Source organism: Hemiscyllium ocellatum, chromosome 44 (genome assembly GCF_020745735.1).
Source record: "Hemiscyllium ocellatum isolate sHemOce1 chromosome 44, sHemOce1.pat.X.cur, whole genome shotgun sequence".
Classification (NCBI taxonomy): Eukaryota; Metazoa; Chordata; class Chondrichthyes; order Orectolobiformes; family Hemiscylliidae; genus Hemiscyllium; species Hemiscyllium ocellatum.
In genome coordinates this window covers 11,495,780-11,520,137 of record NC_083444.1, presented here as the reverse complement: position 1 = coordinate 11,520,137, position 24,358 = coordinate 11,495,780, and the positions used below count along the sequence as shown (strand labels likewise).

Here is a 24,358-nt window from a genome sequence, read left to right as displayed (position 1 = left end):
GGGGCACTGTGTCCAGATTGGGGTCAGGGGGCACTGTGTCCAGGTTAAGGTTAAGGGGCACAGTGTCCAGGTTAGGGTTAAGGGGCACTGTGTCAAGGTTGGGGTCAGGGGACACTGTGTCCAGGTTAGGGTTAAGGAGCACTGTGTCCAGGTTGGGGTCAGGGGGCAATGTGTCAATGTTGGGGTCAGGGGGCACTGTGTCCAGGTTAAGGTTAAGGGGCACTGTGTCCAGGTTGGGGTCAGGGGGCACTGTGTCCAGGTTGGGATCAGGGGGCACTGTGTCCAGATTGGGGTCAGGGGGTACAGTGTCCAGGTTGGGGTCAGGGGGCACTGTGTCAGGTTGGGGTCAGGGGCCACTGTGTCCAGGTTAAGGTTAAGGGGCACAGTGTCCAGGTTAAGGTTAAGGGACACTGTGTCCAGGTTAGGGTTAAAGGGCACAGTGTCCAGGTGGGGGTCAGGGGGCACAGTGTCCAGGTTGGGGTCAGGGGACACTATGTCCAGGTTAAGGTTAAGGGGCACTGTGTCCAGGTTGGGGTCAGGGGGCACCGTGTCCAAGTTGGGATCAGGGGGCACTGTGTCCAGGTTAAGGTTAAGGGTGCACTGTGTCCAGGTTGGGGTCCGGGGGCACTGTGTCTAGGTTAGGGTTAAGGGGCACTGTGTCCAGGTTGGGATCAGGGGCACTATGTCCATGTTGGGATCAGGGGGCACTGTGTCCAGGTTAAGGTTAAGGGGCACTGTGTCCAGGTTGGGATCAGGGGGCACTGTGTCTAGGTTAGGGTTAAGGGGCACTGTGTCCAGGTTGGGGCCAGGGGGTACTGTGTCCAGGTTAAGGTTAAGGGGCACTGTGTCCAGGTTAAGGGGCATTGTGTCCAGGTTAAGGTTAAGGGGCACTGTGTCCAGGTTGGGATCAGGGGGCACTGTGTCTAGGTTAGGGTTAAGGGACACTGTGTCCAGGTTGGGGCCAAGGGGTACTGTGTCCAGGATAAGGGTAAGGGTCATTGTATCCAGGTTGGGGTTAGGGGACACTGTGTCCAGGTTGGGGTCAGGGGGCACTGTGTCCAGGTTGGGGTCAGGGGGCAGAGTGTCCAGGTTAAGGGGCACTGTGTCCAGGTTGGGGTCAGGGGGCAGAGTGTCCATGTTAAGGGGCACTGTGTCCAGGTTAAGGTTAAGGGGCACTGTGTCCAGGTTAAGGGGCACTGTGTCCAGGTTAAGGTTAAGGGGCACTGTGTCCAGGTTGGGATCAGGGGGCACTGTGTCTAGGTTAGGGTTAAGGGGCACTGTGTCCAGGTTGGGGCCAGGGGGTACTGTGTCCAGGATAAGGGTAAGGGTCATTGTATCCAGGTTGGGGTTAGGGGACACTGTGTCCAGGTTGGGGTCAGGGGGCAGAGTGTCCAGGTTAAGGGGCACTGTGTCCAGGTTGGGGTTAGGGGACAGTGTGTCCAGATTAAGGGGCACTGTGTCCAGGTTAAGGGGCACTGTGCCCAGGTTGGTGGGTGCCCCGACCACGGGCAGCACTAGGCTCTGGGATTTCTGCCCCTTGCCCCTGGGTCTAACTGTCTCTCTCTAATGGAGGCACAGTGTTCCTGAGCTCTCTCCCTCACCATGATTCTCCTCCACAGCCTCCAGCCCCTGACCATGGACAGCAGCGCCTACCCTTTCACCGCCTTCGCCGGAGTCCCCGCCATGGAACTCAGTTTCCGTGAGGTATGCCAGAGCGGGGACCACCACCCCAACACAACAACAACACTCTGCATTTCCATAGAAACCTTACACAGCGCCATTGTATCACCACGAGCTTGCAGGGTGCGATCTGACACAGGGTAGACCACAGAGCAGAACAACACGGGGGGACCACAGAGCAGAGCAACACAGGGGGGGACCACAGAGCAGAGCAACACGGGGGGACCACAGAGCAGAGCAACACAGGGGGGAGCACAGAGCAGAGCAACACAGGGGGGGACCACAGAGCAGAGCAACACAGGGGGGGACCACAGAGCAGAGCAACACAGGGGGGGACCACAGAGCAGAGCAACACAGGGGGGACCACAGAGCAGAGCAACACAGGGGGGGACCACAGAGCAGAGCAACATAGGGGGGACCACAGAGCAGAGCAACACAGGGGGGGACCACAGAGCAGAGCAACATAGGGGGGACCACAGAGCAGAGCAACACAGGGGGGGGAACCACAGAGCAGAACAACACAGAGGGGGGAACCACAGAGCAGAACAACACAGGGGGAACCACAGAGCAGAACAACACGGGGGGGGGGGCACAGAGCAGAACAACACAGGGGGGGGACCATAGAGCAGAGCAACACGGGGGGGACCACAGAGCAGAGCAACACAGGGGGGGACCACAGAGCAGAACAACACAGGGGGAACCACAGAGCAGAACAACACGGGGGGCGGGGGGGTGTGCACAGAGCAGAGCAACACAGGGGGGAGCACAGAGCAGAACAACACGGGGGGGGGCACAGAGCAGAACAACACAGGGGGGGGACCATAGAGCAGAGCAACACATGGGGACCACAGAGCAGAGCAACACAGGGGGGACCACAGAGCAGAACAACACAGGGGGGGAGGGGGGGGCACAGAGCAGAGCAACACAGCGGGGGGACAACAGAGCAGAGCAACACAGGGGGGGACCACAGAGCAGAGCAACACAGGGGGGGGGAACCACAGAGCAGAGCAACACAGGGGGGACCACAGAGCAGAACAACACAGGGGGGACCACAGAGCAGAACAACACAGGGGGAACCACAGAGCAGAACAACACAGGGGGGGAGGGGCACAGAGCAGAGCAACACAGGGGGGAGCACAGAGCAGAACAACACGGGGGGGGTGCACAGAGCAGAACAACACGGGGGGGGGACCATAGAGCAGAGCAACACATGGGGACCACAGAGCAGAGCAACACAGGGGGAACCACAGAGCAGAGCAACACAGGGGGGGACCACAGAGCAGAGCAACACAGGGGGGGACCACAGAGCAGAGCAACACAGGGGGGGACCACAGAGCAGAGCAACACAGGGGGGACCACAGAGCAGAGCAACACAGGGGGGACCACAGAGCAGAACAACACATGGGGACCACAGAGCAGAGCAACACAGGGGGGGAGCACAGAGCAGAGCAACACAGGGGGGAGCACAGAGCAGAGCAACACAGGGGGAACCACAGAGCAGAGCAACACTGGGGGGGGCACAGAGCAGAACAACACAGGGGGGACCACAGAGCAGAGCAACACAGGGGGACCACAGAGCAGAGCAACACAGGGGGGGACCACAGAGCAGAGCAACACAGGGGTGACCACAGAGCAGAGCAACACAGGGGGGGCCACAGAGCAGAACAACACAGGGGGGACCACAGAGCAGAGCAACACAGTGGGGGACCACAGAGCAGAGCAACACAGGGGGTCCTCAGAGCAGAACAACACAGGGGGGGACCACAGAGCAGAGCAACACAGGGGGTCCTCAGAGCAGAGCAACACAGGGGGGGACCACAGAGCAGAGCAACACAGGGGGGACCACAGAGTAAAACAACACAGGGGGGACCACAGAGCAGAGCAACACAGGGGGGGACCACAGAGCAGAGCAACACAGGGGGGGACCACAGAGCAGAGCAACACAGGGGGGACCACAGAGCAGAGCAACACAGGGGGGACCACAGAGCAGAACAACACATGGGGACCACAGAGCAGAGCAACACAGGGGGGGAGCACAGAGCAGAGCAACACAGGGGGGAGCACAGAGCAGAGCAACACAGGGGGAACCACAGAGCAGAGCAACACTGGGGGGGGCACAGAGCAGAACAACACAGGGGGGACCACAGAGCAGAGCAACACAGGGGGACCACAGAGCAGAGCAACACAGGGGGGGACCACAGAGCAGAGCAACACAGGGGTGACCACAGAGCAGAGCAACACAGGGGGGGCCACAGAGCAGAACAACACAGGGGGGACCACAGAGCAGAGCAACACAGGGGGGGACCACAGAGCAGAGCAACACAGGGGGTCCTCAGAGCAGAACAACACAGGGGGGGACCACAGAGCAGAGCAACACAGGGGGTCCTCAGAGCAGAGCAACACAGGGGGGGACCACAGAGCAGAGCAACACAGGGGGGACCACAGAGTAAAACAACACAGGGGGGACCACAGAGCAGAGCAACACAGGGGGGGACCACAGAGCAGAGCAACACAGGGGGTCCTCAGAGTAGAACAACACCAGGGCTGGAGGGGGTGACAGACATAGTGAGGGGGTGTAGGGGCTGGAGGAGGTTAGAGAGATAGGTAGGGGGTTTAGGGGCTGGAGGGGGTTACAGAGATAGGGAGGGGGTGTAAGGGCTGGAGGTGGTGACAGAGATAGGTAGGGGGTGTAGGGGCTGGAGGGGTTTACAGAGATAGGGAGGGGGTGTATGGGCTGGAGGGGGTTACAGATAGGGAGGGGTGTAGGGGATGGATGGTGCGACAGAGATAGGGAGGGGGTGTTGGGGCTGGAGGGGGTGACAGAGATAGGGAGGGGGTGTAGGTGTTGGAGGAGGTGACAGAGATAGGGAAGGGGTGTAGGGGCTGGAGGGGGTGACAGAGATAGGAAGGGGGTGTAGGGGCTGGAGGGTGTGACAGACATAGCGAGGGGGTGTAGGTGTTGGAGGAGGTGACAGAGATAGGGAAGGGGTGTAGGGGCTGGAGGAGGTGACAGAGATAGGGATGGGGTGTAGGGGCTGGAAGGGGTGACAAGGTAGGGAGTGGGTGTAGGGGCTGGAGGGGTGACAGAGATAGCGAGGGGGTGTATGTATTGGAGGAGGTGACAGAGATAGGGAGGGGTGTGGGGCTGAGGAGGGGACAGAGATAAGGAGGAGGTGTAGGGGCTGGAGGGGGTGACAGAGATAGGGAGTGGGCGTAGGGGCTGGAGGGGGTTACAGAGATAGGGAGGGGGTGTAGGGGCTGGAGGGGGTGACAGATAAGGAGGGGGTGTAGGGAATGGTTGGTGTGACAGTGATAGGGAGGGGGTGTTGGGGCTGGAGGGGATGACAGAGGTAGGAAAGGGGTGTAGGGGCTGGAGGGGGTGACAGACATAGCGAGGGGGTTTAGGTGTTGGAGGAGGTGACAGAGATAGGGATGGGGTCTAAGGGCTGGAGGAGGTTACAGAGATAGGGAAGGGGTGTAGGGACTGGATGGGGTGACAGAGATAGGGAGTGGGTGTAGCGGCTGGAGGGAGTGACAGACATAGTGGGGGGGTGTAGGTGTTGGAGGAGGTGACAGAGATAGGGAGTGGGTGTAGGGGCTGGAGGGGGTTACAGAGATAGGCAGGGGGTGTAGAGGGTTACAGAGATAGGAAGGTGGTGTAGGAGCCAGAGGAGGTTACAGAGATAGGCAGGGGGTAGGGGGTTACAGAGATAGGGAGGGGTTGTAGGGGCTGTGGGGGTTATAGGGATATGGAGGGGGTGTAGGGGCTGTGGGGTTACAGAGATAGGGAGGGGGTGTAGGGTGTTACAGAGATAGGGAGGTGGTGTAGGGGCCGGAGGGGGTTACAGAGATAGGGAGTGGGTGTAGGGGCTGGAGGGGGTTAACCCCTACCCAGTCTCTCCACCTGTACTTTTCTCTGACAGGCTGTCTTGCCCTGTAGTTACTGGCAGTACCTGAGCAATGTGAGAGGTGTGGTGATGTGTGGAAAGGGGCCCATCACTGTGTGGTATTGCCTGATCACAGCAGCCTGCCCTTTCCTCCCTCCTTTAGCAAGACAACCTGGTCTATCCCTTCCTCAACACTGCACAGGACACCTACGAGAACCTGAGAATCAAGACCAAAAACAGACTGCCAGATATTTGTGAGGGAGTGGCGAAGATTGTTGGCCAGATAGCTCTTGAGCTGACATTTAATGACCGGCTCCATCTGAACTACGCAATCTACAGTGAGGTTACTCTGGATTACCTTAACCAGTTCCGAACGTTCATGCCAGAGCTAAAGGTAACAAGCGCGAGATAATCACCAGAGCTTTATATTTCAGCCGTTACACCGGAGAACCCAGAGCCAATCAACCAACATACACAACATATCCAACCGCAGTCCCTGTCCTGGGAGTGTTTGATGGGGACAGTATAGGGGGAGCTTTACTCTGTATCTAACCCAGTGCTGTCCCTGTCCTGGGAGTGTTTGATGGGGACGGTGTAGAGGAAGCTTTACTCTGTATCTAACCCAGTGCTGTCTCTGTCCTGGGGGTGATTGATGGGGGACAGTGTAGAGGGAGCTTTACTCTGTATCTGACCCCATGCTGTCCCTGTCCTGGGGAGTGTTTGATGCAGGGACAGTGTAGAGGGAGCTTTTCTCTGTATCTAACACCGTGCAGTCCCTGTCCTGGGAGTGTTTGATGGGGACAGTGTAGAGGAAGCTTTACTCTGTATCTAACCCAGTGCTGTCTTTGTCCTGGGAGTGTTTGATGGGGACAGTATAGGGGGAGCTTTACTCTGTATCTAACCCTGTGGCTGTCCCTGTCCTGGGAGTGTCTGATGGGGACAGTGTAGAGGGAGCTTTTCTCTGTATCTAACACCGTGTAGTCCCTGTCCTGGGAGTGTTTGATGGGGACAGTGTAGAGGAAGCTTTACTCTGTATCTAACCCAGTGCTATCTCTGTCCTGGGAGTGTTTGATGGGGACAGTATAGGGGGAGCTTTACTCTGTATCTAACCCCGTGCAGTCCCTGTCCTGGGTGTGTTTGATGGGGTCAGTGTTGAGAGAGCTTTACTCTGTATCTAACCCCATGCTATCCCTGTCCTGGGAGTGTTTGATGGGGGACAGTGTAGAGGGAGCTTTACTCTGTATCTAACCCCGTGCTGTCCCTGTCCTGGGAGTGTTTGATGGGGACAGTGTAGAGGGAGCTTTACTCTGTATCTAACCCCGTGCTGTCTCTGTCCTAGGAGTGTTTGATGGGCGACAGTGTAGAGGGAGCTTTACTCTGTATCTAACCCCGTGCTGTCCCTGTCCTGGGAGTGTTTGATGGGGGACAGTGTGTTATAATTCTGTTATGAAGCCGGTTGGAAAGAATGACCAATACTTGCTTCTGTTTCACATTGTCCTGTTTGGTTTTCATTCTCTTTGTCTCTCACTGATGCCCCCCCACCCACCCACCTCGCCCGTCCTGTTTGGATGCGTATCAGAGTCGCGGACTCACTCTCCGGTGGCTGTATTCTGCCCGTGGGGATTTACTGCGTGCGGCCGAGCGACTGAACAACCTCATCAGCACGTCGACAGTGGACAATGAGGCCCTGAACCGCATGTACAACGATAAGATCATGAGGGTGAGTGTGAGACTGGGGTATGCCTATCCCAAAGGGGTTTGCAATGGTAGTTCTGTCTTAGGACAGCCTCTGACCACGCTCTCTATCCTGTCGCAGCAACAAATCGACAGTCAGGGGGTGCTTCGATTGCTCTTAAAGCCAATTGCAGAAGGGGACAAAGGTGGGACAGGAAGGGGCTTCACTCGCTGTAGGACCCTGGGCATATGGGATGGCAGACAACGATGGGATGGCCAGAACTGTGCTGGAGCGAGGGTGGGAGACAGAGGTATCTGTGTCGAACAGGGAAGGGCTATATGTGAGGGAGGGAGTGGGGTGAGGGGTATTTGTGAGAGAGGGATTAGGGAAAGAGGTATTTGTGAGGGACAGGGAAGAATGAGTATATGCGAGCAAGGGTGAGCAGACGGGTATTTATGAGGGACGGGGAAAGGACAAGAGTATATGTGAGTGATGAGGGTAACTGTGAGGGATGGGGGTAACTCTGAGGGAGGGGGTAACTGTGAGGGATGGGGGTATCTGTGAGAGACAGGGGTATCTGTGAGGGACGGGGGTAACTGTGAGGGACGGGGGTATCTGTGAGAGACAGGGGTATCTGTGAGGGACGGGGGTAACTGTGAGGGACGGGGGTAACTGTGAGGGACGGGGGTATCTGTGAGAGACAGGGGTATCTGTGAGGGACGGGGTAACTGTGAGGGATGGGGGTATCTGTGAGAGACAGGGGTATCTGTGAGAGACAGGGGTATCTGTGAGGGATGGGGTAACTGTGTGGGACGGGAGATATCTGTGAAGGATGGGGTATCTGTGATGGACGTGGGGTATCTGTGAGGGACGGGGAACACTGGGAGGGACGGGGGTATCTGTGAGAGACGGGTGGTAACAGTGTGGGACAGGGGGTATCTGTGAGGGACGGGGTATCTGTGAGGGATGGGCGTATCTGTGAGGGATGGGCATATCTGTGAGGGACGGGGTGTAACTGTGAGGGATGGGCGTATCTGTGAGGGAGGGGGGTAACTGTGAGGGACGGGGGGTATCTGTGAGGGATGGGGCTATATGTGAGGGACGGGGGGTATTTGTGAGGGAGGGGGGTATATGTTAGGGGCAGGGGTATCTGTGAGGGACGGGGTATTTGTGAGGGACAGGGGTTATATGTGAGGGACAGGGGTTATATGTGAGGGATGGAGGGTATATGTGAGGGACGGAGGGTATATGTGAGGGACGGAGGTATCTGTGAGGGATGGGGGGTATATGTGAGGGACAGAGGGTATATGTGAAGGACGGGGATATATGTTGAGGGACGGGGGGTATATGTGAGGGACAGAGGGTATATGTGAAGGACGGGGGTATATGTGAGGGACGGGGGTATATGTGAGGGACAGAGGGTATATGTGAAGGACGGAGGTATCTGTGAGGGACGGGGGGTATATGTGAGGGACAGAGGGTATATGTGAAGGACGGGGGTATATGTGAGGGACGGGGGGTATCTGTGAGGGACGGGGTATATGTGAGTTACGGGGGTATATGTGAGGGACGGGGGTATCTGTGGGGGACAGGGCGTATCTCTGAGGGACGGGGGTATCTGTGGGGGACAGGGCGTATCTCTGAGGGACTGGTGGTATCTGTGAGGGACTGGTGGTATATGTGAGGGACGGGAGTGTATGTGAGGGACGGGGGTATCTGTGAGGGACGGGGGGTATCTGTGAGGGACTGGTGATATCTGTGAGGGACGGGAGTGTATGTGAGGGACTGGGGGTATCTGTGAGGGACTGGGGGTATCTGTGAGGGACGGGGGTATATGTGAGGGACGGGGGTATATGTGAGGGACAGGGGGTATATGTGAGGGGGGTGTTGGTGGAATGTGCCTAGGATCTCCTGAAGCCCTCTGTGCGCTGGAACATTGCCAACAGGTGGAGTTCTACTTCCTGTCTCAGTACGTCTCTGCCACTGACGCACCGTTCCGGCACATTCTCCATGGACGGGGTGACCACACACTGGAAGCCCTTTACAGACATTTCCAGCTGCTTAAGGACAATCCGAGCAAGTTTGACGAGAAGAAGTTCCGGAAGCAGTTGGCCCTGGTGACATGGACCCTGCAGGGAGCTGCCAACGCTCTGAGTGGAGACGTCTGGAACATTGGTAACAACAGCTTCTAGAACATCCAGATCCTCAACACCATTGTCTCATTCTTCACTGACCCTTCACTGAGAGAGGGAGCGTGCTGTGGGCCTCCTCAAACCCAGACAGACTTGGTTCAATCATCACTTGTTCGAGGCTTCCATTCAGCTTCTCTCCTCTTCCATCTCTCCCCTCCTTTCTGTCCTCTGCTCATCCTTCACTCCTCTCCCCTCCTTTCCCTGCCTTCTCATCTCTTCCTCTCCTCTCCTCACCCTTCCCTCCTTCTCCCCTCTCCATCCCCACCTCTCCTCCACCAGTCTCCTCTTCTCCCACTCTTCCTTCACACACTCGGACGGCACGGTGACACAGTGGTTAGCACTGCTGCCTCACAGCGCCTGAGACCCGGGTTCAATTCCTGCCTCAGGCGACTGTCTGTGTGGAGTTTGCACGTTCTCCCCGTGTCTGCGTGGGTCCCCTCTGGGTGCTCCGGTTTCCTCCCACAGTCCAAAGATGTGCGGGCCAGGTGAATTGGCCATGCTAAATTGCCGGTAGTGTTAAGTAAGGGGTAAATGTATGGGTGGGTTGTGGGTCGGTGTGGACTTGTTGGGCCGAAGGGCCTGTTTCCACACTGTAAGTAATCTAATCTAATCACTCGCTCCCTCCGAACCTCTCTCTTCCTCCTCCAACCCTTCCCAGGATAACCAGGGGCGGAGAGGGTGAGTAAAGAGGACTCCCCGTTGCCATGTCTTTCTGATCAACACCAGGCAGCATGTCAGTTCATGTCCCACGCATCTTTATCTCTGTTTCCAACTCCCCACCCCACATCTCTTTCTCCCCATGTTTCTCTCCTCTATCTTTCCATCTTACTCTTCTGTTTTTCCCTCTTTCGCTGTCCACCTCCTTTTTCTCCACAAGATGGAATTGTCTGCACATTAACCATTTCACTTTGAATTCCTGCTGTTATTGATAAGTTTACTGGCGTCAGGATCAGTAACTCCTAGTTCAGTTCAACATTGAACCATCAATCTCTGGTTGGGAGTTCACGCCCCTCCCTGACTGAGGTGCAAAATTGATTTAACTTTTAAAAAATCCAATAATTTTCAGTTTAAATTTCAAATCTCTATTGCCTAAGGTTAGATTCTCCGACACAGATGGGGGTGTTGGAGGGCGGTTCATGCTTGACACTGGTCCTGTGATAACCTTTATGCCCCCTTCACGATCTGGTGGTGAGTAATCGGAGGTCATCGTGACAAAATTAAATATGAATGGTACCGAAACAGGCCATTTGGCCCACCTGCTCCATGCTGCTGTTTCTGTTCCATATGGACCTCCACTCCCATTCCTCCCTTTACATGTTGTACAAATATAGGAAATTAGGAGGAGCGGGCCTCAAGCCTGCTCCAATTTGAGAGAGCTTTGAAGATTCACAATCCTCAGAAGTGTCCCCTTGACCATCAGAGATAGGAGCAGAAGGCCATTCAGCCCATCGGATGTGTGCTGCCGTTCAGAGATCACTGCTGACCTGATAATTCTCAGGTTCTGAAACAAGGTCTTCTATGCCTCAGTCGAACTGCCTCTTAGCCTTCCAGCAGAGTTTCACCCCCATCACCTTCTTATTCCTTTCTCCCTCCTGTTTATCCAGTTTTCTCTTGAATGCTTTGACACTATATTTGCCTCAACCACTTTGAGGTAGCAAGTTCCCCATTCTCACCGATCATATACCACATAAGGATATTTCTCTTCACTACCACAGTGACTTTTTGGTGTTGATCTCTGTGTATCCGCAGTCTAATCTCTGCAAGAGTCTGTCTCATGAAATTTTCCAACATAGTTTTGAGGACATCTTATGATGGTCATGATTTGGAGACGCTGGTGTTGGACTGGGATGTTGAAAATCCCCCAGCACCAGGTTATTTTAGTCCAGCAGGTTTATTTGGAAACACTAGCTTTCAGTGCGCTGCCCCTTCATCAGGATGGTTGTGGAGAATAAGATTGTAAGACATGGAATTTATTGCAAATTTATTGTGTCTTTAGATCTTATGCTCCACAAGCACCTGATGAAGGAGCAGTGCTCCGACAGCTAGTGCTTCCAAATAAACCTGTTGGACTCTAACCTGGTGTTGGGTGATTTTTAATTTTATGATGGCTTCTCTTTTCTAGTGAAAATAATGTAGTTGTGTTCAGTCTTAATTCAATGCCTCTGTCACGTTCTTTTCCAGAAAGTAACTTAAATATGGGAATTTAAAGTGAATAGATGAATGGCTAAAAAATGTCACAGCAAATGAAATTAGATTGTGTGTTTGTCCCTCTATATCTAGTGCTTGTGTCAAGACTCTGGTTGTCATCAATGATTGTTTATCAGGGACAGTGATCACTATAAATTATTTTTTGTAATATATTGTTAATTATCGGAAGCAGTGCCTTCCATAATTCTAACAGTTATACTGGCTTTGAATGGAAAAGCACCTTCTGTTTGTTAGAAGCCAGGTGGTAGAGGCAAGTTGTTGGCATTGCTCAGGTTAGTCAAGCTGCCATTTTGTAGTTTTCTCTATCTTCAATAGCAGCCCTTTGTAGTCTTCCCTGTCTTCAATGGCAGCCATTTTGTAGTGCTCCCTATCTTCAGTGGCAGCCATTTGCATTGGCCCCATGTTAGCTGGCCACTTGCAGCGTCCTCTGTCTTCATCAGCAATCTGCTATCTTCAATGACAGCCATTTGCAGAGCCGTCTGTGTTTGTGTGGACATCTGCCATACCTCTATCCCGCCATCATTATGATTCCTGTGTGGAATCTCCTTGGGATTGCAGGCTGTCTGGTACGATTTTCTTTAATGCTTTCCTGAAGTGTAGACTGATCCTTAATTTGTTTTGAAAGCAAAAACTCTGAGGAGTTATTGGTGCTAAGTCAAACATCCAAAATCCAATGCGGGAACACCACTACCTGCAAGTTCCCCTCCATTGCCCATCCTGACTTGGAAATATATCGCCATTCCTTCAGTGTCACTGGGTTAAAATCTTGGAATTCCTTCCTCAATGGAACTGCGCATGTTCCAACACTTAGGTGAAGTGCAGGGGTTCAAGAAAACAGCTACCTCCCACCTCCTGGACAGCTAAAGATCGACAATGGTGCTTATGATCCCTTTAGAAATGTATCCCTTGCAATGCCCAACTTCCCACCTACATCCTAAATCTAACTGCTCTTGAAATAGAGACAAAGAAATGGCAGTAGAGCATTGCCAATAGGAGAGGCATCATTGTACGAGGGGCACATCAGCATTGGGACCCTCTAGTACGAATACTGCCATTAATCTATCAGCTATTGATAAAGAAAACGTGTTAATTATCGGGAACAGTGCTTCTCATAGTTCAGCACATTGCTTGCTTGTTGACGCCGAGTTATTTATCCCCACTGACCTGAGTCTGTTGTGTGCCTATTTGTTTATGCTTTGGTTGGTTTGATGTGCCAGTCTAATGAGGGGGTCAACCTGTAACCACATTGGCCTTCCCCACTGCCCTGCCCCCTCTCTTCCTTTCAAGCGTAACGTGCTCTGGATCGAGGGGTGCAGAGTTGGGGGAAGATGGCACTGTACCAGTAACTGAGGATTGGGGGGGGAGGGGTGGGGGGAAATGTTCAAATCCCACCACAGCAGCTGGGTGGAACTTGAATTCAATTACTAAAATCTGGTCTCGGTGACGGTGATTGTGAAAATATCACTGATGCGATTTCAGGAAGGAATGATGCCCTCCTTCTGCCTGGTGTCAACATGCTGGTGCCTAGGCATAGTGAACTTGTTCAAGAGGCATCAGATTTCAGGGCCCATCTGTTCTCTCTCCACCCCCGCTCCCCATCAAAGACTCCAGAACCCTCAAGTGGAGCTCGTGGAGAAGGACAACATGGGCAGCTTCCTGACTAATATTTAGCCATGTGCACAGCAGCTGGGATCTTGCTGTGCAAGATTCATGTGCAAAATCTGCGTAAGACTATTTTTTCAATAGTACTCTTCCCCTTTCGCCCCACAACTTCCCAAGAGCATACCATGCTTCCTGGGACATCCTGAAGCAGTCTAAATTAAACTCGTGCCCATGGAAACAGACCCTTCGGTCCAACCCGTCTATGCCGACCAGATATCCCAACCCAATCTGGTCCCATATGCCAACATTTGGCCCATATCCCTCTAAACCTTTCCTACATGTAGCCATCCTCATCAGAGCGTTCTATAATCACGGAGTAGTACTGATGACAGAGGTGACCTCACTGCAGACTGAGAGTGGGTTTGTGTTTTCATTTTAAAACCATCTGTCAGAGCTTTGTGCTGTGCTGCTCAGACTGGCCCAGAGTCACCATAAAATGCTTCAATGTATCACGATTGGAGAATTAAAAATATAGTCAAACTACAAAGCTGCCTTGGGTTTTTTTCCTACGTAACTCGGTTGCTCCAACCAGAGACATCAGCAAAGCTGATACAGGTCGTTCTGCTAGAACGTGTTTCGTTAACGTGAATTCGTGATTGATGAATTATAGAGACATAGAGATGTACAGCACGGAAACAGACCCTTTGGTCCAACCTGTCCATGCCGACCAGATATCCCAACCCCAATCTAGTCCCACCGCCAGCACCGGACCCATATCCCTCCAAGCCCTTCCTATTCATACACCCATCCAGATGCCTGTTAAATGTTGCAATTGTACTAGCCTCCACCACTTCCTCTGGCAGCTCATTCCATTGTTTTTAAAGTGCAAACTTTTAAAACACATGTTGGCTGTGACAGGACTGCATCACCAACACTTTAAACACTGTTTCTAAAGCACAATTTTTTTTATACGGGGGTGGGGGGGGGCACACAAGAACATAACTATGTCATTACAGAAAAACTACCTGTAGGTGTGAGCCAAAAACACTGAACGGTTCTCAGCCAGTGGGTGTGTAGGGGAAAGAGGTGACTTCTATAGAATGCTTATAGGACAGAGAACTTTAAATTGACTCATCTGGTCTCTTTCATTGCACTGTCATTCACTTTATTTCTGCTGACAGGTGTTGGTCCACTCTCTCAGTAGTAGCAGCTGCATGTACCATCTACAAGATTCACCGCAACACCTTTCTAACTTCTAATCGCATTACAGAGACTAGGGCAGCAGATACATGGAACAACATTTGCAAGTTTCCCCTCCCACCATCCTGACTTGGAAATTTATGAGCCGTTCCTTCAGTGTTGCTGGGTCAGAATCCTGGAGTTCCTTCCCTAACGACACTGTCCCCATACAGACTGCAGCGATTTAATGCAGCAGTTCACCGCCACCTTCTCCATTACCGATAGGCAACAGTTGCTGGCCTCAACATTAATGCCCATATGCTGTGAACAAACATAGTGTGGCCTATGCTAAATCTGGCAAGGCTTTGGTGCTCTGAGCAAGGCCCAACTTTCATTCTGCAAGTCAGCCTGATCTGCAGAACAAGGGAAGAGAAGGCGGAGGGGGGACATAAAGGGGTGTAGGTTAAGCACATGATCAGACTGGATTGCAAAATGTGATCAGGGAGGAGAGGTCCCTAGCCATAGGGAGATATCAGTGTAATGGAAATGACTTTGGACCAGTTATTATCAGGTCGAGAGGTATTATCACAGAGACCCAGCTAATATTCTGGGGACATGGGTTTGAATCCCAGTTAGAGTGGTGCTGGAAAAGCACAGCAGGTCAGGCAGCATCAGAGGAGCAGGAAAATCGACACTTTGGGCAAAAGCCCTTCATCAGGAATGAGACAGGGAACCTCCTAGGTGAAGAGATATATGGGACGTCGATTCTCCTGCTCGTCGGATGCTGCCTGACCTGCTGTGCTTCAGCATCTGCAGCACCCACTTTCAATTGGTGGGTTTGAATCCTGTCAGGGCAGATGGTGGAATCTGAAATCAATACAAATCTGGAATCAAGGGTATAATTAGATTAGATTAGATTACTTACAGTGTGGAAACAGGCCCTTCGGCCCAACAAGTCCACACCGACCCGCACATGGTGACCATGAATCCACTGCCAAGAGTCGGATAAACCCATCTGGTCCACTAATGTCCTTTGGGGAAGGAAACTGCTATCATTACCCGCTCCTACCTACATGCGACTCTCAAACTGCTCTCTGGGCAATTAATGCTGTCCTCAGCACTGTTACCCTCATGGCATGAAGGAATTGAATTTTAAAGGGTATTCCAGAGGCCCATACTCATGCCTTGGGGACACAGGTTAAAATACCACCATGACAACTGGTGAAATTTAAATTAACAAATCAATCTAGCCAGCTAGTTATAGAAACACATGGCTGAGACATGGGAACTTGGAACGCAACAAAGAGAAAAATCAAACAGGATTTAAAACAATAGCTGACGCCTTTATTAAAACACCATGTGGGGCCCAAAGGGGCATAAGTACATTTGGTCGGACTTTACATTTGTACAAGTTCTATTTTTTTTTGCAAAGTGCAAATACAATTCTTTTTTTAAAATTAAAAAAAAATCTGTTGTGAGTTTACACAGGACTTTCATTCATTCTGACATCCAAATCCCGATTAATGTGCACAGATCTTCAAAAAAAATGAAAACACGCACACACACGCACACACACACACACACACACGCAGAAAACCCAGAATATATATTAAAAAGTTACAGCGCCCCAGTCGGTGACAACCCCTATCATTATTTCGAGCACATGCACACATGCAGCAGCAATCTGGGAATTTCAGGCTGGAGAGCGGCAACCAGAGGTCAACTCTGCAAACCGTTGTTGAAGGAGATTATGTCAGCTTCTTGCTGCACTGAGAAGGTGGACAAGGCCTAGAGCACAACCTCCCAATGAGACCCTGACGACAGCACATAGCCATGGTGCACAGAGGTCTCCTCACATGGGGACCCGGTTCCTCCCCTTTCCCAAAACATCCCTATCCAGCCCACAACACAACTAAAAACACTCCGCTCTCAGTCCTGCTAACCCACTACCCTATTGAAACAGACAAAGTCCGTAGCTGGATGGGGCAAAGATGATTAGCTGATTAAGACCCACCCTAGCAACCCTCATCCTAACCAGTCCTAGAGAGTTGGTTGCCGCAGTTGCTTCTCCCTCAGACTCTGTAGTACTGAGAGAACACTGATGGGTCAGGATTAACCGTCGCTTAGTTGGAAAAATTTCTTCAATTTGAGGGAGGATTAGTCAGGCAAAACATTCCACACCAAGGCTCCCAGAACAGGGATAGCACAGGGTAAAGCTTCCCCTCTCTCTCTTTCAGCATAGGATTGTGTTCAGCTGCAGTACACACCACAGGTGAACATCCTACACTGGGTCCACAGGGTGAACAGTCGCCTAAAACATCAGCGAAGGACAAGGTGAGGCTGGAAATGTGCCACATCAAGACAGTCTTGGTCAACTCTGAGCTGCTCCCCACTCCACTCTCACTAACTCTGAACTTATCCAAACAAAATCAAGAACAGCTCCTTTTCTCCTGTTCAACATTCCCAAAGCCCCCTCCCTCCTCCACCCCCAACCCAAAGGCATCTCCTACTACACATTTTAATCTCTCCCACTTTCCCCCATCCAAGGTCACTCATTCACTCCAGTTACTCCCACCTTAGGCCAGTCAAGTGCCCCACCTACAGGGGCCAGTCTCCAAAAGAGATAAAGTGCTCAAGTACCGACCAATTGCCGGACCACTCGCATGAGGAACCTTCCTTTCTTGCAACGCATGCTTTTCCAAAAGTAGGGAACTAGTGTCTGGACTTTATAAACCTTATTGGTCACAGTCTCTATTACAAGTTGTCTAGAGGCAGTACTCTGAATCAGTGGGCGTTGTTAGTGTCAACAGAGACCTGGAGTTAATGGAAATAACGGAGTGCATTTCAACCCAGGGATCACTGGTTTAAAGATGTGCAGCACATTCCCAGGCAATTGAGGGACATATTTATCTGGGGCACTGGGGAGTGCGTCCCTTGTCCTGGATAAAATTCAACTGATGGAAGAGCAAACCCCTTCCCCTTTGTAGAAATACTCAAGCATCGGTCAGCAGGAACTAAGCGTTACAGACTCGCAGTGCAAAGGGGGAGTTCACAGATTCACAGGAAAACCGAGAAAACAAACCCAAGAGACGACAACCCACAGGAGAGCCCATCTGAACATTACTGGTGAACGAGATCTCCAAGGATTGTGGGGTCGGACCACCGTCCCTTTGTCAGAAAAATCAACCGGCCCACAGCCGGTTGAAAGGTAGTACAGCACATCATTTCTTGGTTCCAGGAAACTGAAACAGTTAGCTCTTCGGACAAGAGGTGGCCATTCAGCCCTTCCAGTCTGGCCCAACATTCAATAAGAGCACAGACACCACACCCTCTGGTTACAAACCATTGCTCCATATTCATCCAGCAAAGATCTCAGTACAATGGTTTGAATCCAGGCAATACAGTCCCCTTTTTTTGGGGTGGAGGGGGTTAGGAGTTGGTCTTTACCAGCAGCGTCTGAAATAATGTAACTTCTTCATCTCAATAATTCCATGTTAAATTTACACCAGCTTATACAACTGTAAGACCAGGCTCCTGCGAGCCTGCTCCATAGTGCACACACTCACGGTGAGAGAAAGGTTTCACTTTCGCATCGTTCTGAAGGGACTGTAAGATTAAATTTCCTTCATTGTAAATGCAGTCACTGTAACATGGGAAATATGGGTTCTCTCCAGTCAGAGCCCAAATCCACCCCCAGTCCGAAAGCCTGATCGAGAACCAGCCCCACAGGAGAAGGGATTCAAGGGTTAAACCGGAAAAAGACAGTGAAGTGGAAATGACAATCATTAGATCGAACTGAATGACAAAGCAGACCCTTCTGTTTGCACATTCTGCAGTGAGAAAGCTGTGAGCTCACTCACCTCCTGCACCTCTACACGGTTTAACAGCAACTTGGAAAGCAGGAGCCGCCTACTCTGGCATTCATTATCAACAACTCCGTCCCTAAGCCCTGCTTTTGCCCAGTACCCTTTCATCCCTCACTGGGTGAAGTGGTTTCCCATCTCAGTCCTGAATGGCCTAACCTGTATCCTGGCTCTGGACTCTCCAGTTCATCGGGAACATTCTTCGTGTGTGATCTAACCCTGCTGGGATTTTATAGGTTTCTGAAATTTCCACCCCTCGTTCCTCAGAATTCCAGCGAACACATTACTTGATTCACACACCAACATTAGCCTCCAAACCGCTGCAATGCAACTCCACAAATACATACTCCCAACATAACTGTCCACCCTCCAAGTAAACCACAGTTCAAACACTTCTTGGTACAGTACTTACTGGTTCCAAATAATGGGGATCAAGAGCAAAAGCAGTCGGTTATTTTTTCTCTTATTACAGGGAGAGCAAAAATAAGCTTCTTCATTCAACCTTACCAGCCACACTGGGGCTGGAGAGAGACAGAGCCTGAGGGGCCAGCATTGGAAAGTGACAAAGATATACATTTTCCTTCATGTGCGGTCTGGACAGAGTAGATGGGGAGAATTGATTGCCAAGGATGAGGGGGAACATGTAAAAGGAGCAAGGGTGAGACGGGGTGAAGGAAAATCTTCTTCACCCAGCGAGCAGTTCTAGTCTGTAACACACCGCCTTGAAATAGGGTGGAGGCAGGTTCGGCCGAGGCATTCAAGGGGGGCACTTGGATGGGTGTTGGGATTGAAGCAAAAGGGTACGATGAAAAGGCAGGAGAGTGGCACTTGGGGGATGGGGAGGAGGGAAACGAGAATTTACAAAGTGCAGATGTTCCTTCATGCTTTTCAAATATCATGAGTGGGAGAGGAGTAGATCTGTTTCAGATGAGTGAGAGTGGTATGTCTCTGTGTCTCTCTCACAGAAACGTGTATAATCCTGATGGATCTGGACAGGCTACATGCAGGAAGCATGTTCCCAATGTTGGGGAAGTCCAGAACTAGGGGTCACAATCTAAGAATAAGGGGTAAGGCCATTCAGGACTGAGAAAAGGGTGAACTTCTTCACTCAAGAGAGTTGCAAACCTGTGGAATTCCCTCCCACGGGAAGCTGCCTGGGCCAGTTCACTAGATAGAGAGTGAGAAAGGAGGAGCGGGTGGGGTGAGGGGAGAGAGAGGGAATGTGCAAGGTGGGGGGGAGAGAGAGAGAGAGAGAGAGAGAGAGACGCAGGTCTGAACCAGGGGTGGGGGGGATCGGGGGGTGGAAAGGGTGGGGATGGGGGGGAAAATCTGGCGTGGAGGGGGCAGGGATAGGGGTGGAGGAGGGGATCGGGGGGTGGAAAGGGTGGGGATGGGGATGAGGGGGAAAATCTGGCGTGGAGGGGGCAGGGATGGGGGTGGAGGAGGGGATCGGGGGTGGAGGGGGGAATCGGGGTGGAGATGGGGGGGAATCGGGGGGTGGAGGGGGCGGGGATGGGAGTGGAGGGGGAATCGGGGGGTGGAGGGGGCGGGGATGGGAGTGGAGGGGGAATCGGGGGGTGGAGGGGGCGGGGATGGGGGGGAAATCAGTAGAAGGGGCGGGAAGGAGGTTTGCACCAAATGGGACGCTCCTCTGAGTAGGGGGCTAGCACGGGCGCGACGGGCTGAACGGCCACCTCCTGCGGGATAACCTCAGGGCACGGAGGTGGCGGGGGGGGGGGGGGGGCGGAGTAGGTTGTAAATTTATTAAAAGTAAACACACACACACGGGGCTGGTGGTGGGTACCAGGGAAAGAAAAGGTTAAACCGGGCCGAGGGCGGACTTGGGGATAATCCCCCCACCCCCCGGGAGGGGAGAGTTCACAAACAAACCGGAGAGAAACACCTCAACAATAAAACAAACAATATACTGCAGCGGAACAGCAGCGTTCACTCACCGAATGGCCGCCTCCCCATCCCGCGATCAACTGGCGCCGCCCGCCACCGCCGTCTACTCAGCCCGCGCCTCGCGACCAACCGCCGCCTACTCAGCCCCCGCCTCGCGACCAACCGCCGCCTACTCAGCCCCCGCCTCGCGACCAACCGCCGCCTACTCAGCCCCACCCCCGCCTCGCGACCAACCGCCGCCTACTCAGCCCCCGCCTCGCGACCAACCGCCGCCTACTCAGCCCCACCCCCGCCTCGCGACCAACCGCCGCCTACTCAGCCCCCGACTCGCGACCAACCGCCGCCTCCCGCTGGCCAGCAGCGAACCTCAACCTCTGCCGCCCCCTTTCCTTGTGCAGTTCCCCCCTTGGTGTAGGATCCCGGTGAAGCTGAACAATCCGGGCAGTTGTGAAAGTGGATCACTAGATCCCCCTCTCTCCTTCCCCACTGTGATCACCCCCTCCTACACTGTGATCCCCCCTCTCCTCCCCCACAGTGATCCCTCTCCTCTCTCCCCCAACAGCGATCCCCCCTCTCTCTCCCCCTTGTGATCCCCCTCCCTCTTCCCCCCACAGCAATCCCCCTCCCTCTCCCCCAGTGATCCCCCTCTCTCTCCCCAGTGATCCCTCCCTCTCCCCCCCACAGCAATCCCCCTCCCCCTCGTGATCCCCTCTCTCCTCCCCCCCACACTGTGATCCCCCTCTCTCTCCCCCACAGCGATCCCCCCACACTGTGATCCCCCTCTCTCTCCCCTTGTGATCCCCCTCTCTTTCTCCCCAGTGATCCCTCTCTCCTGCCCCCAGTGAGCCCCCTCTCCCCCCACAGTGATCCCCCTCTCCCTCCCCCCACTGTGATCCCCCTCTCTCCCTCCCCTGTGATCTCTCTCCCCTCTCTCCTCCACATTGTGATCGCTCTCTCCCCTCCTTCCCCCAACACTGTGATCCCCCTCTCTCTCCCCGTGATCCCCCCCCTCTCTCCTCCTTCCCCCAACACTGTAATCTCTCTCCCTCCCCCCACTGTGATCCCCGTCTCTTTCCTCCCCCAGTGATCCCCCTCTCCCCTCCCTCCTCCACACTGTGATCTCTCTCTCCCCTCCTTCCCCCAACACTGTGATCTCTCTCCCTTCCCCCCCACTGTGATCCCCCTCTCTCTCCTCCCCCACAGTGTGATCTCTCTCCCCTCCCTCCTCCACACTGTGATCTCTCTCTCCCCTCCTTCCCCCAACACTGTGATCTCTCTCTCCCCCAACACTGATCTCTCTCTGGGTGGATTCCCCAGCACACAGTGTGAGATTGCTCTTCCTCCCCCAGTCCAACATCTCTCCCCACACTCCAGGCCTGCAGCCCAACAGGCGACCAGGGGGCTGCAGAGAGAGAGAGACCCAAACAAAATCCCCTCCTGCCTCTGTTCCTTCCAATGCTGAACAGAGTTTGGCCTCAGGACCTCCATCATTCCCAGGTTGCGCGTGTCCCTGAAGATAGCGTATAGTTCATGTCCACTTTCTCCCTGGTCCTAGACAATCCCCCACTGCCCATCTTCCAGAGATAGAGAAAAAGGGGAAAAAGAGAGAGAGAAAAAGAGAGAGAGAGAGAGAGAGAAAAGCAGCAAGGGGGGAAAAGAGGAGAGAGAAAGAAAGAAAAAAAGAGAAAGAAAAAAGAGAGAAAGAAAGAAAGAAAAAGAGAGAAAGGAGAGCAGTGAATGGGGAGAGAGAGAGAGCGAGAGGAACAAGTGGGGGACGGGAGGAGCAGCAAAAGGGGGGAACAGAGGAAGAGAATAAAAAGGAAAAAGGAGAGACAGAATGAATGAAAAGGAGAAAGGAAAAATTTGACCCAGACCCAATTCAGAGTTCAACTCCTAGTTGGTTATCAGACGTTAATAACGTAGTGTTAGAAAGAGATTGGTTATAGACAATCCCCAGGGTAGGAATGTTGCCTGGTGTCCAAGGTAACGCTCATTCAAGTCAGTAAAACGACAGGTCCCTTGCCTGCAGGGCCGCTGACTTCAGAGAACACACTGTTTGCACCGACTGCCCTGGGCGAGAGGCCACTCAGGGCATGTGACGGATGGTGTGGAAGATCCAGTCCATTTTGGTAGTCCACCCGCCATGGTGGGCGTCGTTCATCTGCTTGGTGAAATACTCCAAGGCTTCCTGCTCCATTTTGTCCAGAGCTAGGGTCTTGCGGATGTAGGCGATATCGTCGAAGGACTGCAGCTCAGGCATGCCTGAGCCCAGCATCATGGAGAATAGGTTGATGAAGAGGTTGGCGTGCTGTCGGATGGCAAGGTATGCCTTATAGCACATTTCCTGGAACCTGCACGAGCAGAGAGACAAAAAGCACCACACATTCAGTAACCAACCAACCCAATACTCTAGGAGAAAGTGAGGTCTGCAGATGCTGGAGATCAGAGCTGAAAATGTGTTGCTGGAAAAGCACAGCAGGTCAGGCAGCATCCGAGGAGCAGGAGAATCGACGTTTCGGGCATGAGCCCTTCTTCAGGAATGAGGAGGGTGTGCCCAGCAGGCTAAGATAAAAGGTAGGGAGGAGGGACTTGGGGGAGGGGCGTTGGAAATGCGATAGGTGGAAGGAGGTTAAGGTGAGGGTGATAGCCCAGAGTGGGGGTGGGGGCGGAGAGGTCAGGAAGAAGATTGCAGGTTAGGAAGGCGGTGCTGAGTTCGAGGGTTGGGACTGAGACAAGGTGGGGGGAGGGGAAATGAGGAAACTGAAGAAATCTGAGTTCATCCCTTGTGGTTGGAGGGTTCCTAGGCGGAAGGTGAGGTGCTCTTCCTCCAGGCATCGTGTTGCTATGGTCTGGCGATGGAGGAGTCCAAGGACCTGCATGTCCTCGGTGGAGTGGGAGGGGGAGTTGAAGTGTTGAGCCACAGGGTGGTTGGGTTGGTTGGTCCGGGTCCCAGAGGTGTTCTCTGAAACGTTTCGCAAGTAGGTGACCTGTCTCCCCAACATAGAGGAGGCCACATCGGGTGCAGCGGATGCAGTAAGTGATGTGTGTGGAGGTGCAGGTGAATTTGTGGCGGATATGGAAGGATCCCTTGGGGCCTTGGAGGGAGGTGAGGGGGGTGGGTGTGGGTGCAAATTTTGCATTTCTTGCGGTTGCAGGGGAAGGTGCCGGGAGTGGAGGTTTGGTTGGTGGGGGGTGTGGACCTGACGAGGGAGTCACGGAGGGAGTGGTCTTTTCGGAATGTTGATGGGGAGGGGAGGGAAATATATCCCTAGTGGTGGGGTCCATTTGGAGGTGGCGGAAATGACGGAGGATGGTACGATGTATATGGAGGTTGGTGGGGTGGTAGGTGAGGACCAATGGGGTTCTGTCCTGGTGGGGATTGGAGGGGCGGGGCTCAAGGGCAGAGGAGCGGGAAGTGGAGGAGATGCAGTGGAGGGCATCGTCGATCACGTCTGGGGGGAAATTGCAGTCTTTGAAGAAGGAGGCCTTCTGGGTTGTACGGTATTGGAACTGGTCCTCCTGGGAGCAGATGCGGCGGAGACGAAGGAATTGGGAATATTTACCCTCACCTTAACCTCCTTCCATCTATCGCATTTCCAATGCCCCTCCCCCAAGTCCCTCCACCCTACCTTTTATCTTAGCCTACTGGGCACCTTTCCTCATTCCTGAAGAAGGGCTCATGCCCGAAACGTCGATTCTCCTGCTCCTTGGATGCTGCCTGACCTGCTGCACCTTTCCAGCAACACATTTTCACCACAATACCCTAGCCCAACAAGGGGCAGCACGACCAGCACAGTGGCACAGTGGTTAGCACTGCAGCCTCACAGCGCCAGGGACCCGGGTTTGATTCCACCCTCGGGCAATTGTGTGTGTAGAGTTTACACTTTGTCCCAGTGTCTGTATGAGTTTCCTCCCACAGTCCAAAGATGTGCAGGTTCGGGTGAATTGGCCATGCTAACTTGCACAGAGTGTGTGGGTTAGGTGCATTAGTCAGGGAAACAGGCCTGGTTGGGTCACTCTTTGGAGGGTCAGCGTGGACCTGTTGGGCAGAATGGCCTGTTTCCACACTGTAGGGAATCCATGAAAAACAATTTGTATTTATATAGTGCAAAAACAGAAGGCAGTTAAGAAGGGGTGAGAGGAGGGTCGAGTTTAGGGAGGGAATTC

General features: G+C 53.1%; 2 protein-coding genes across 3 annotated transcripts in view; one reads left to right on the top strand and one right to left on the bottom strand.

The window, feature by feature from the left end:
• Nucleotides 1-13,791, top strand: part of tfr2 (transferrin receptor 2) — a 55,654-nt gene extending 41,863 nt beyond the window's left edge. For both annotated transcript variants that reach the window (XM_060854778.1, XM_060854779.1), the window contains exons 16-19: nucleotides 1,620-1,704; nucleotides 5,731-5,961; nucleotides 7,147-7,287; nucleotides 9,189-13,791. In XM_060854778.1, coding sequence (XP_060710761.1) covers nucleotides 1,620-1,704; nucleotides 5,731-5,961; nucleotides 7,147-7,287; nucleotides 9,189-9,434 — 703 coding nt within the window. In that variant the 3' untranslated portion in view covers nucleotides 9,435-13,791. The remainder of the gene's footprint in view (nucleotides 1-1,619; nucleotides 1,705-5,730; nucleotides 5,962-7,146; nucleotides 7,288-9,188) is intronic.
• A 7,663-nt stretch (nucleotides 13,792-21,454) lies between these two features.
• The window catches only part of LOC132835344 (phosphatidylinositol 4,5-bisphosphate 3-kinase catalytic subunit alpha isoform), a 75,640-nt gene continuing 72,736 nt past the window's right edge, over nucleotides 21,455-24,358 (bottom strand). The window contains exon 22 of the mRNA XM_060854789.1: nucleotides 21,455-22,542. Coding sequence (XP_060710772.1) covers nucleotides 22,278-22,542 — 265 coding nt within the window. The 3' untranslated portion in view covers nucleotides 21,455-22,277. The remainder of the gene's footprint in view (nucleotides 22,543-24,358) is intronic.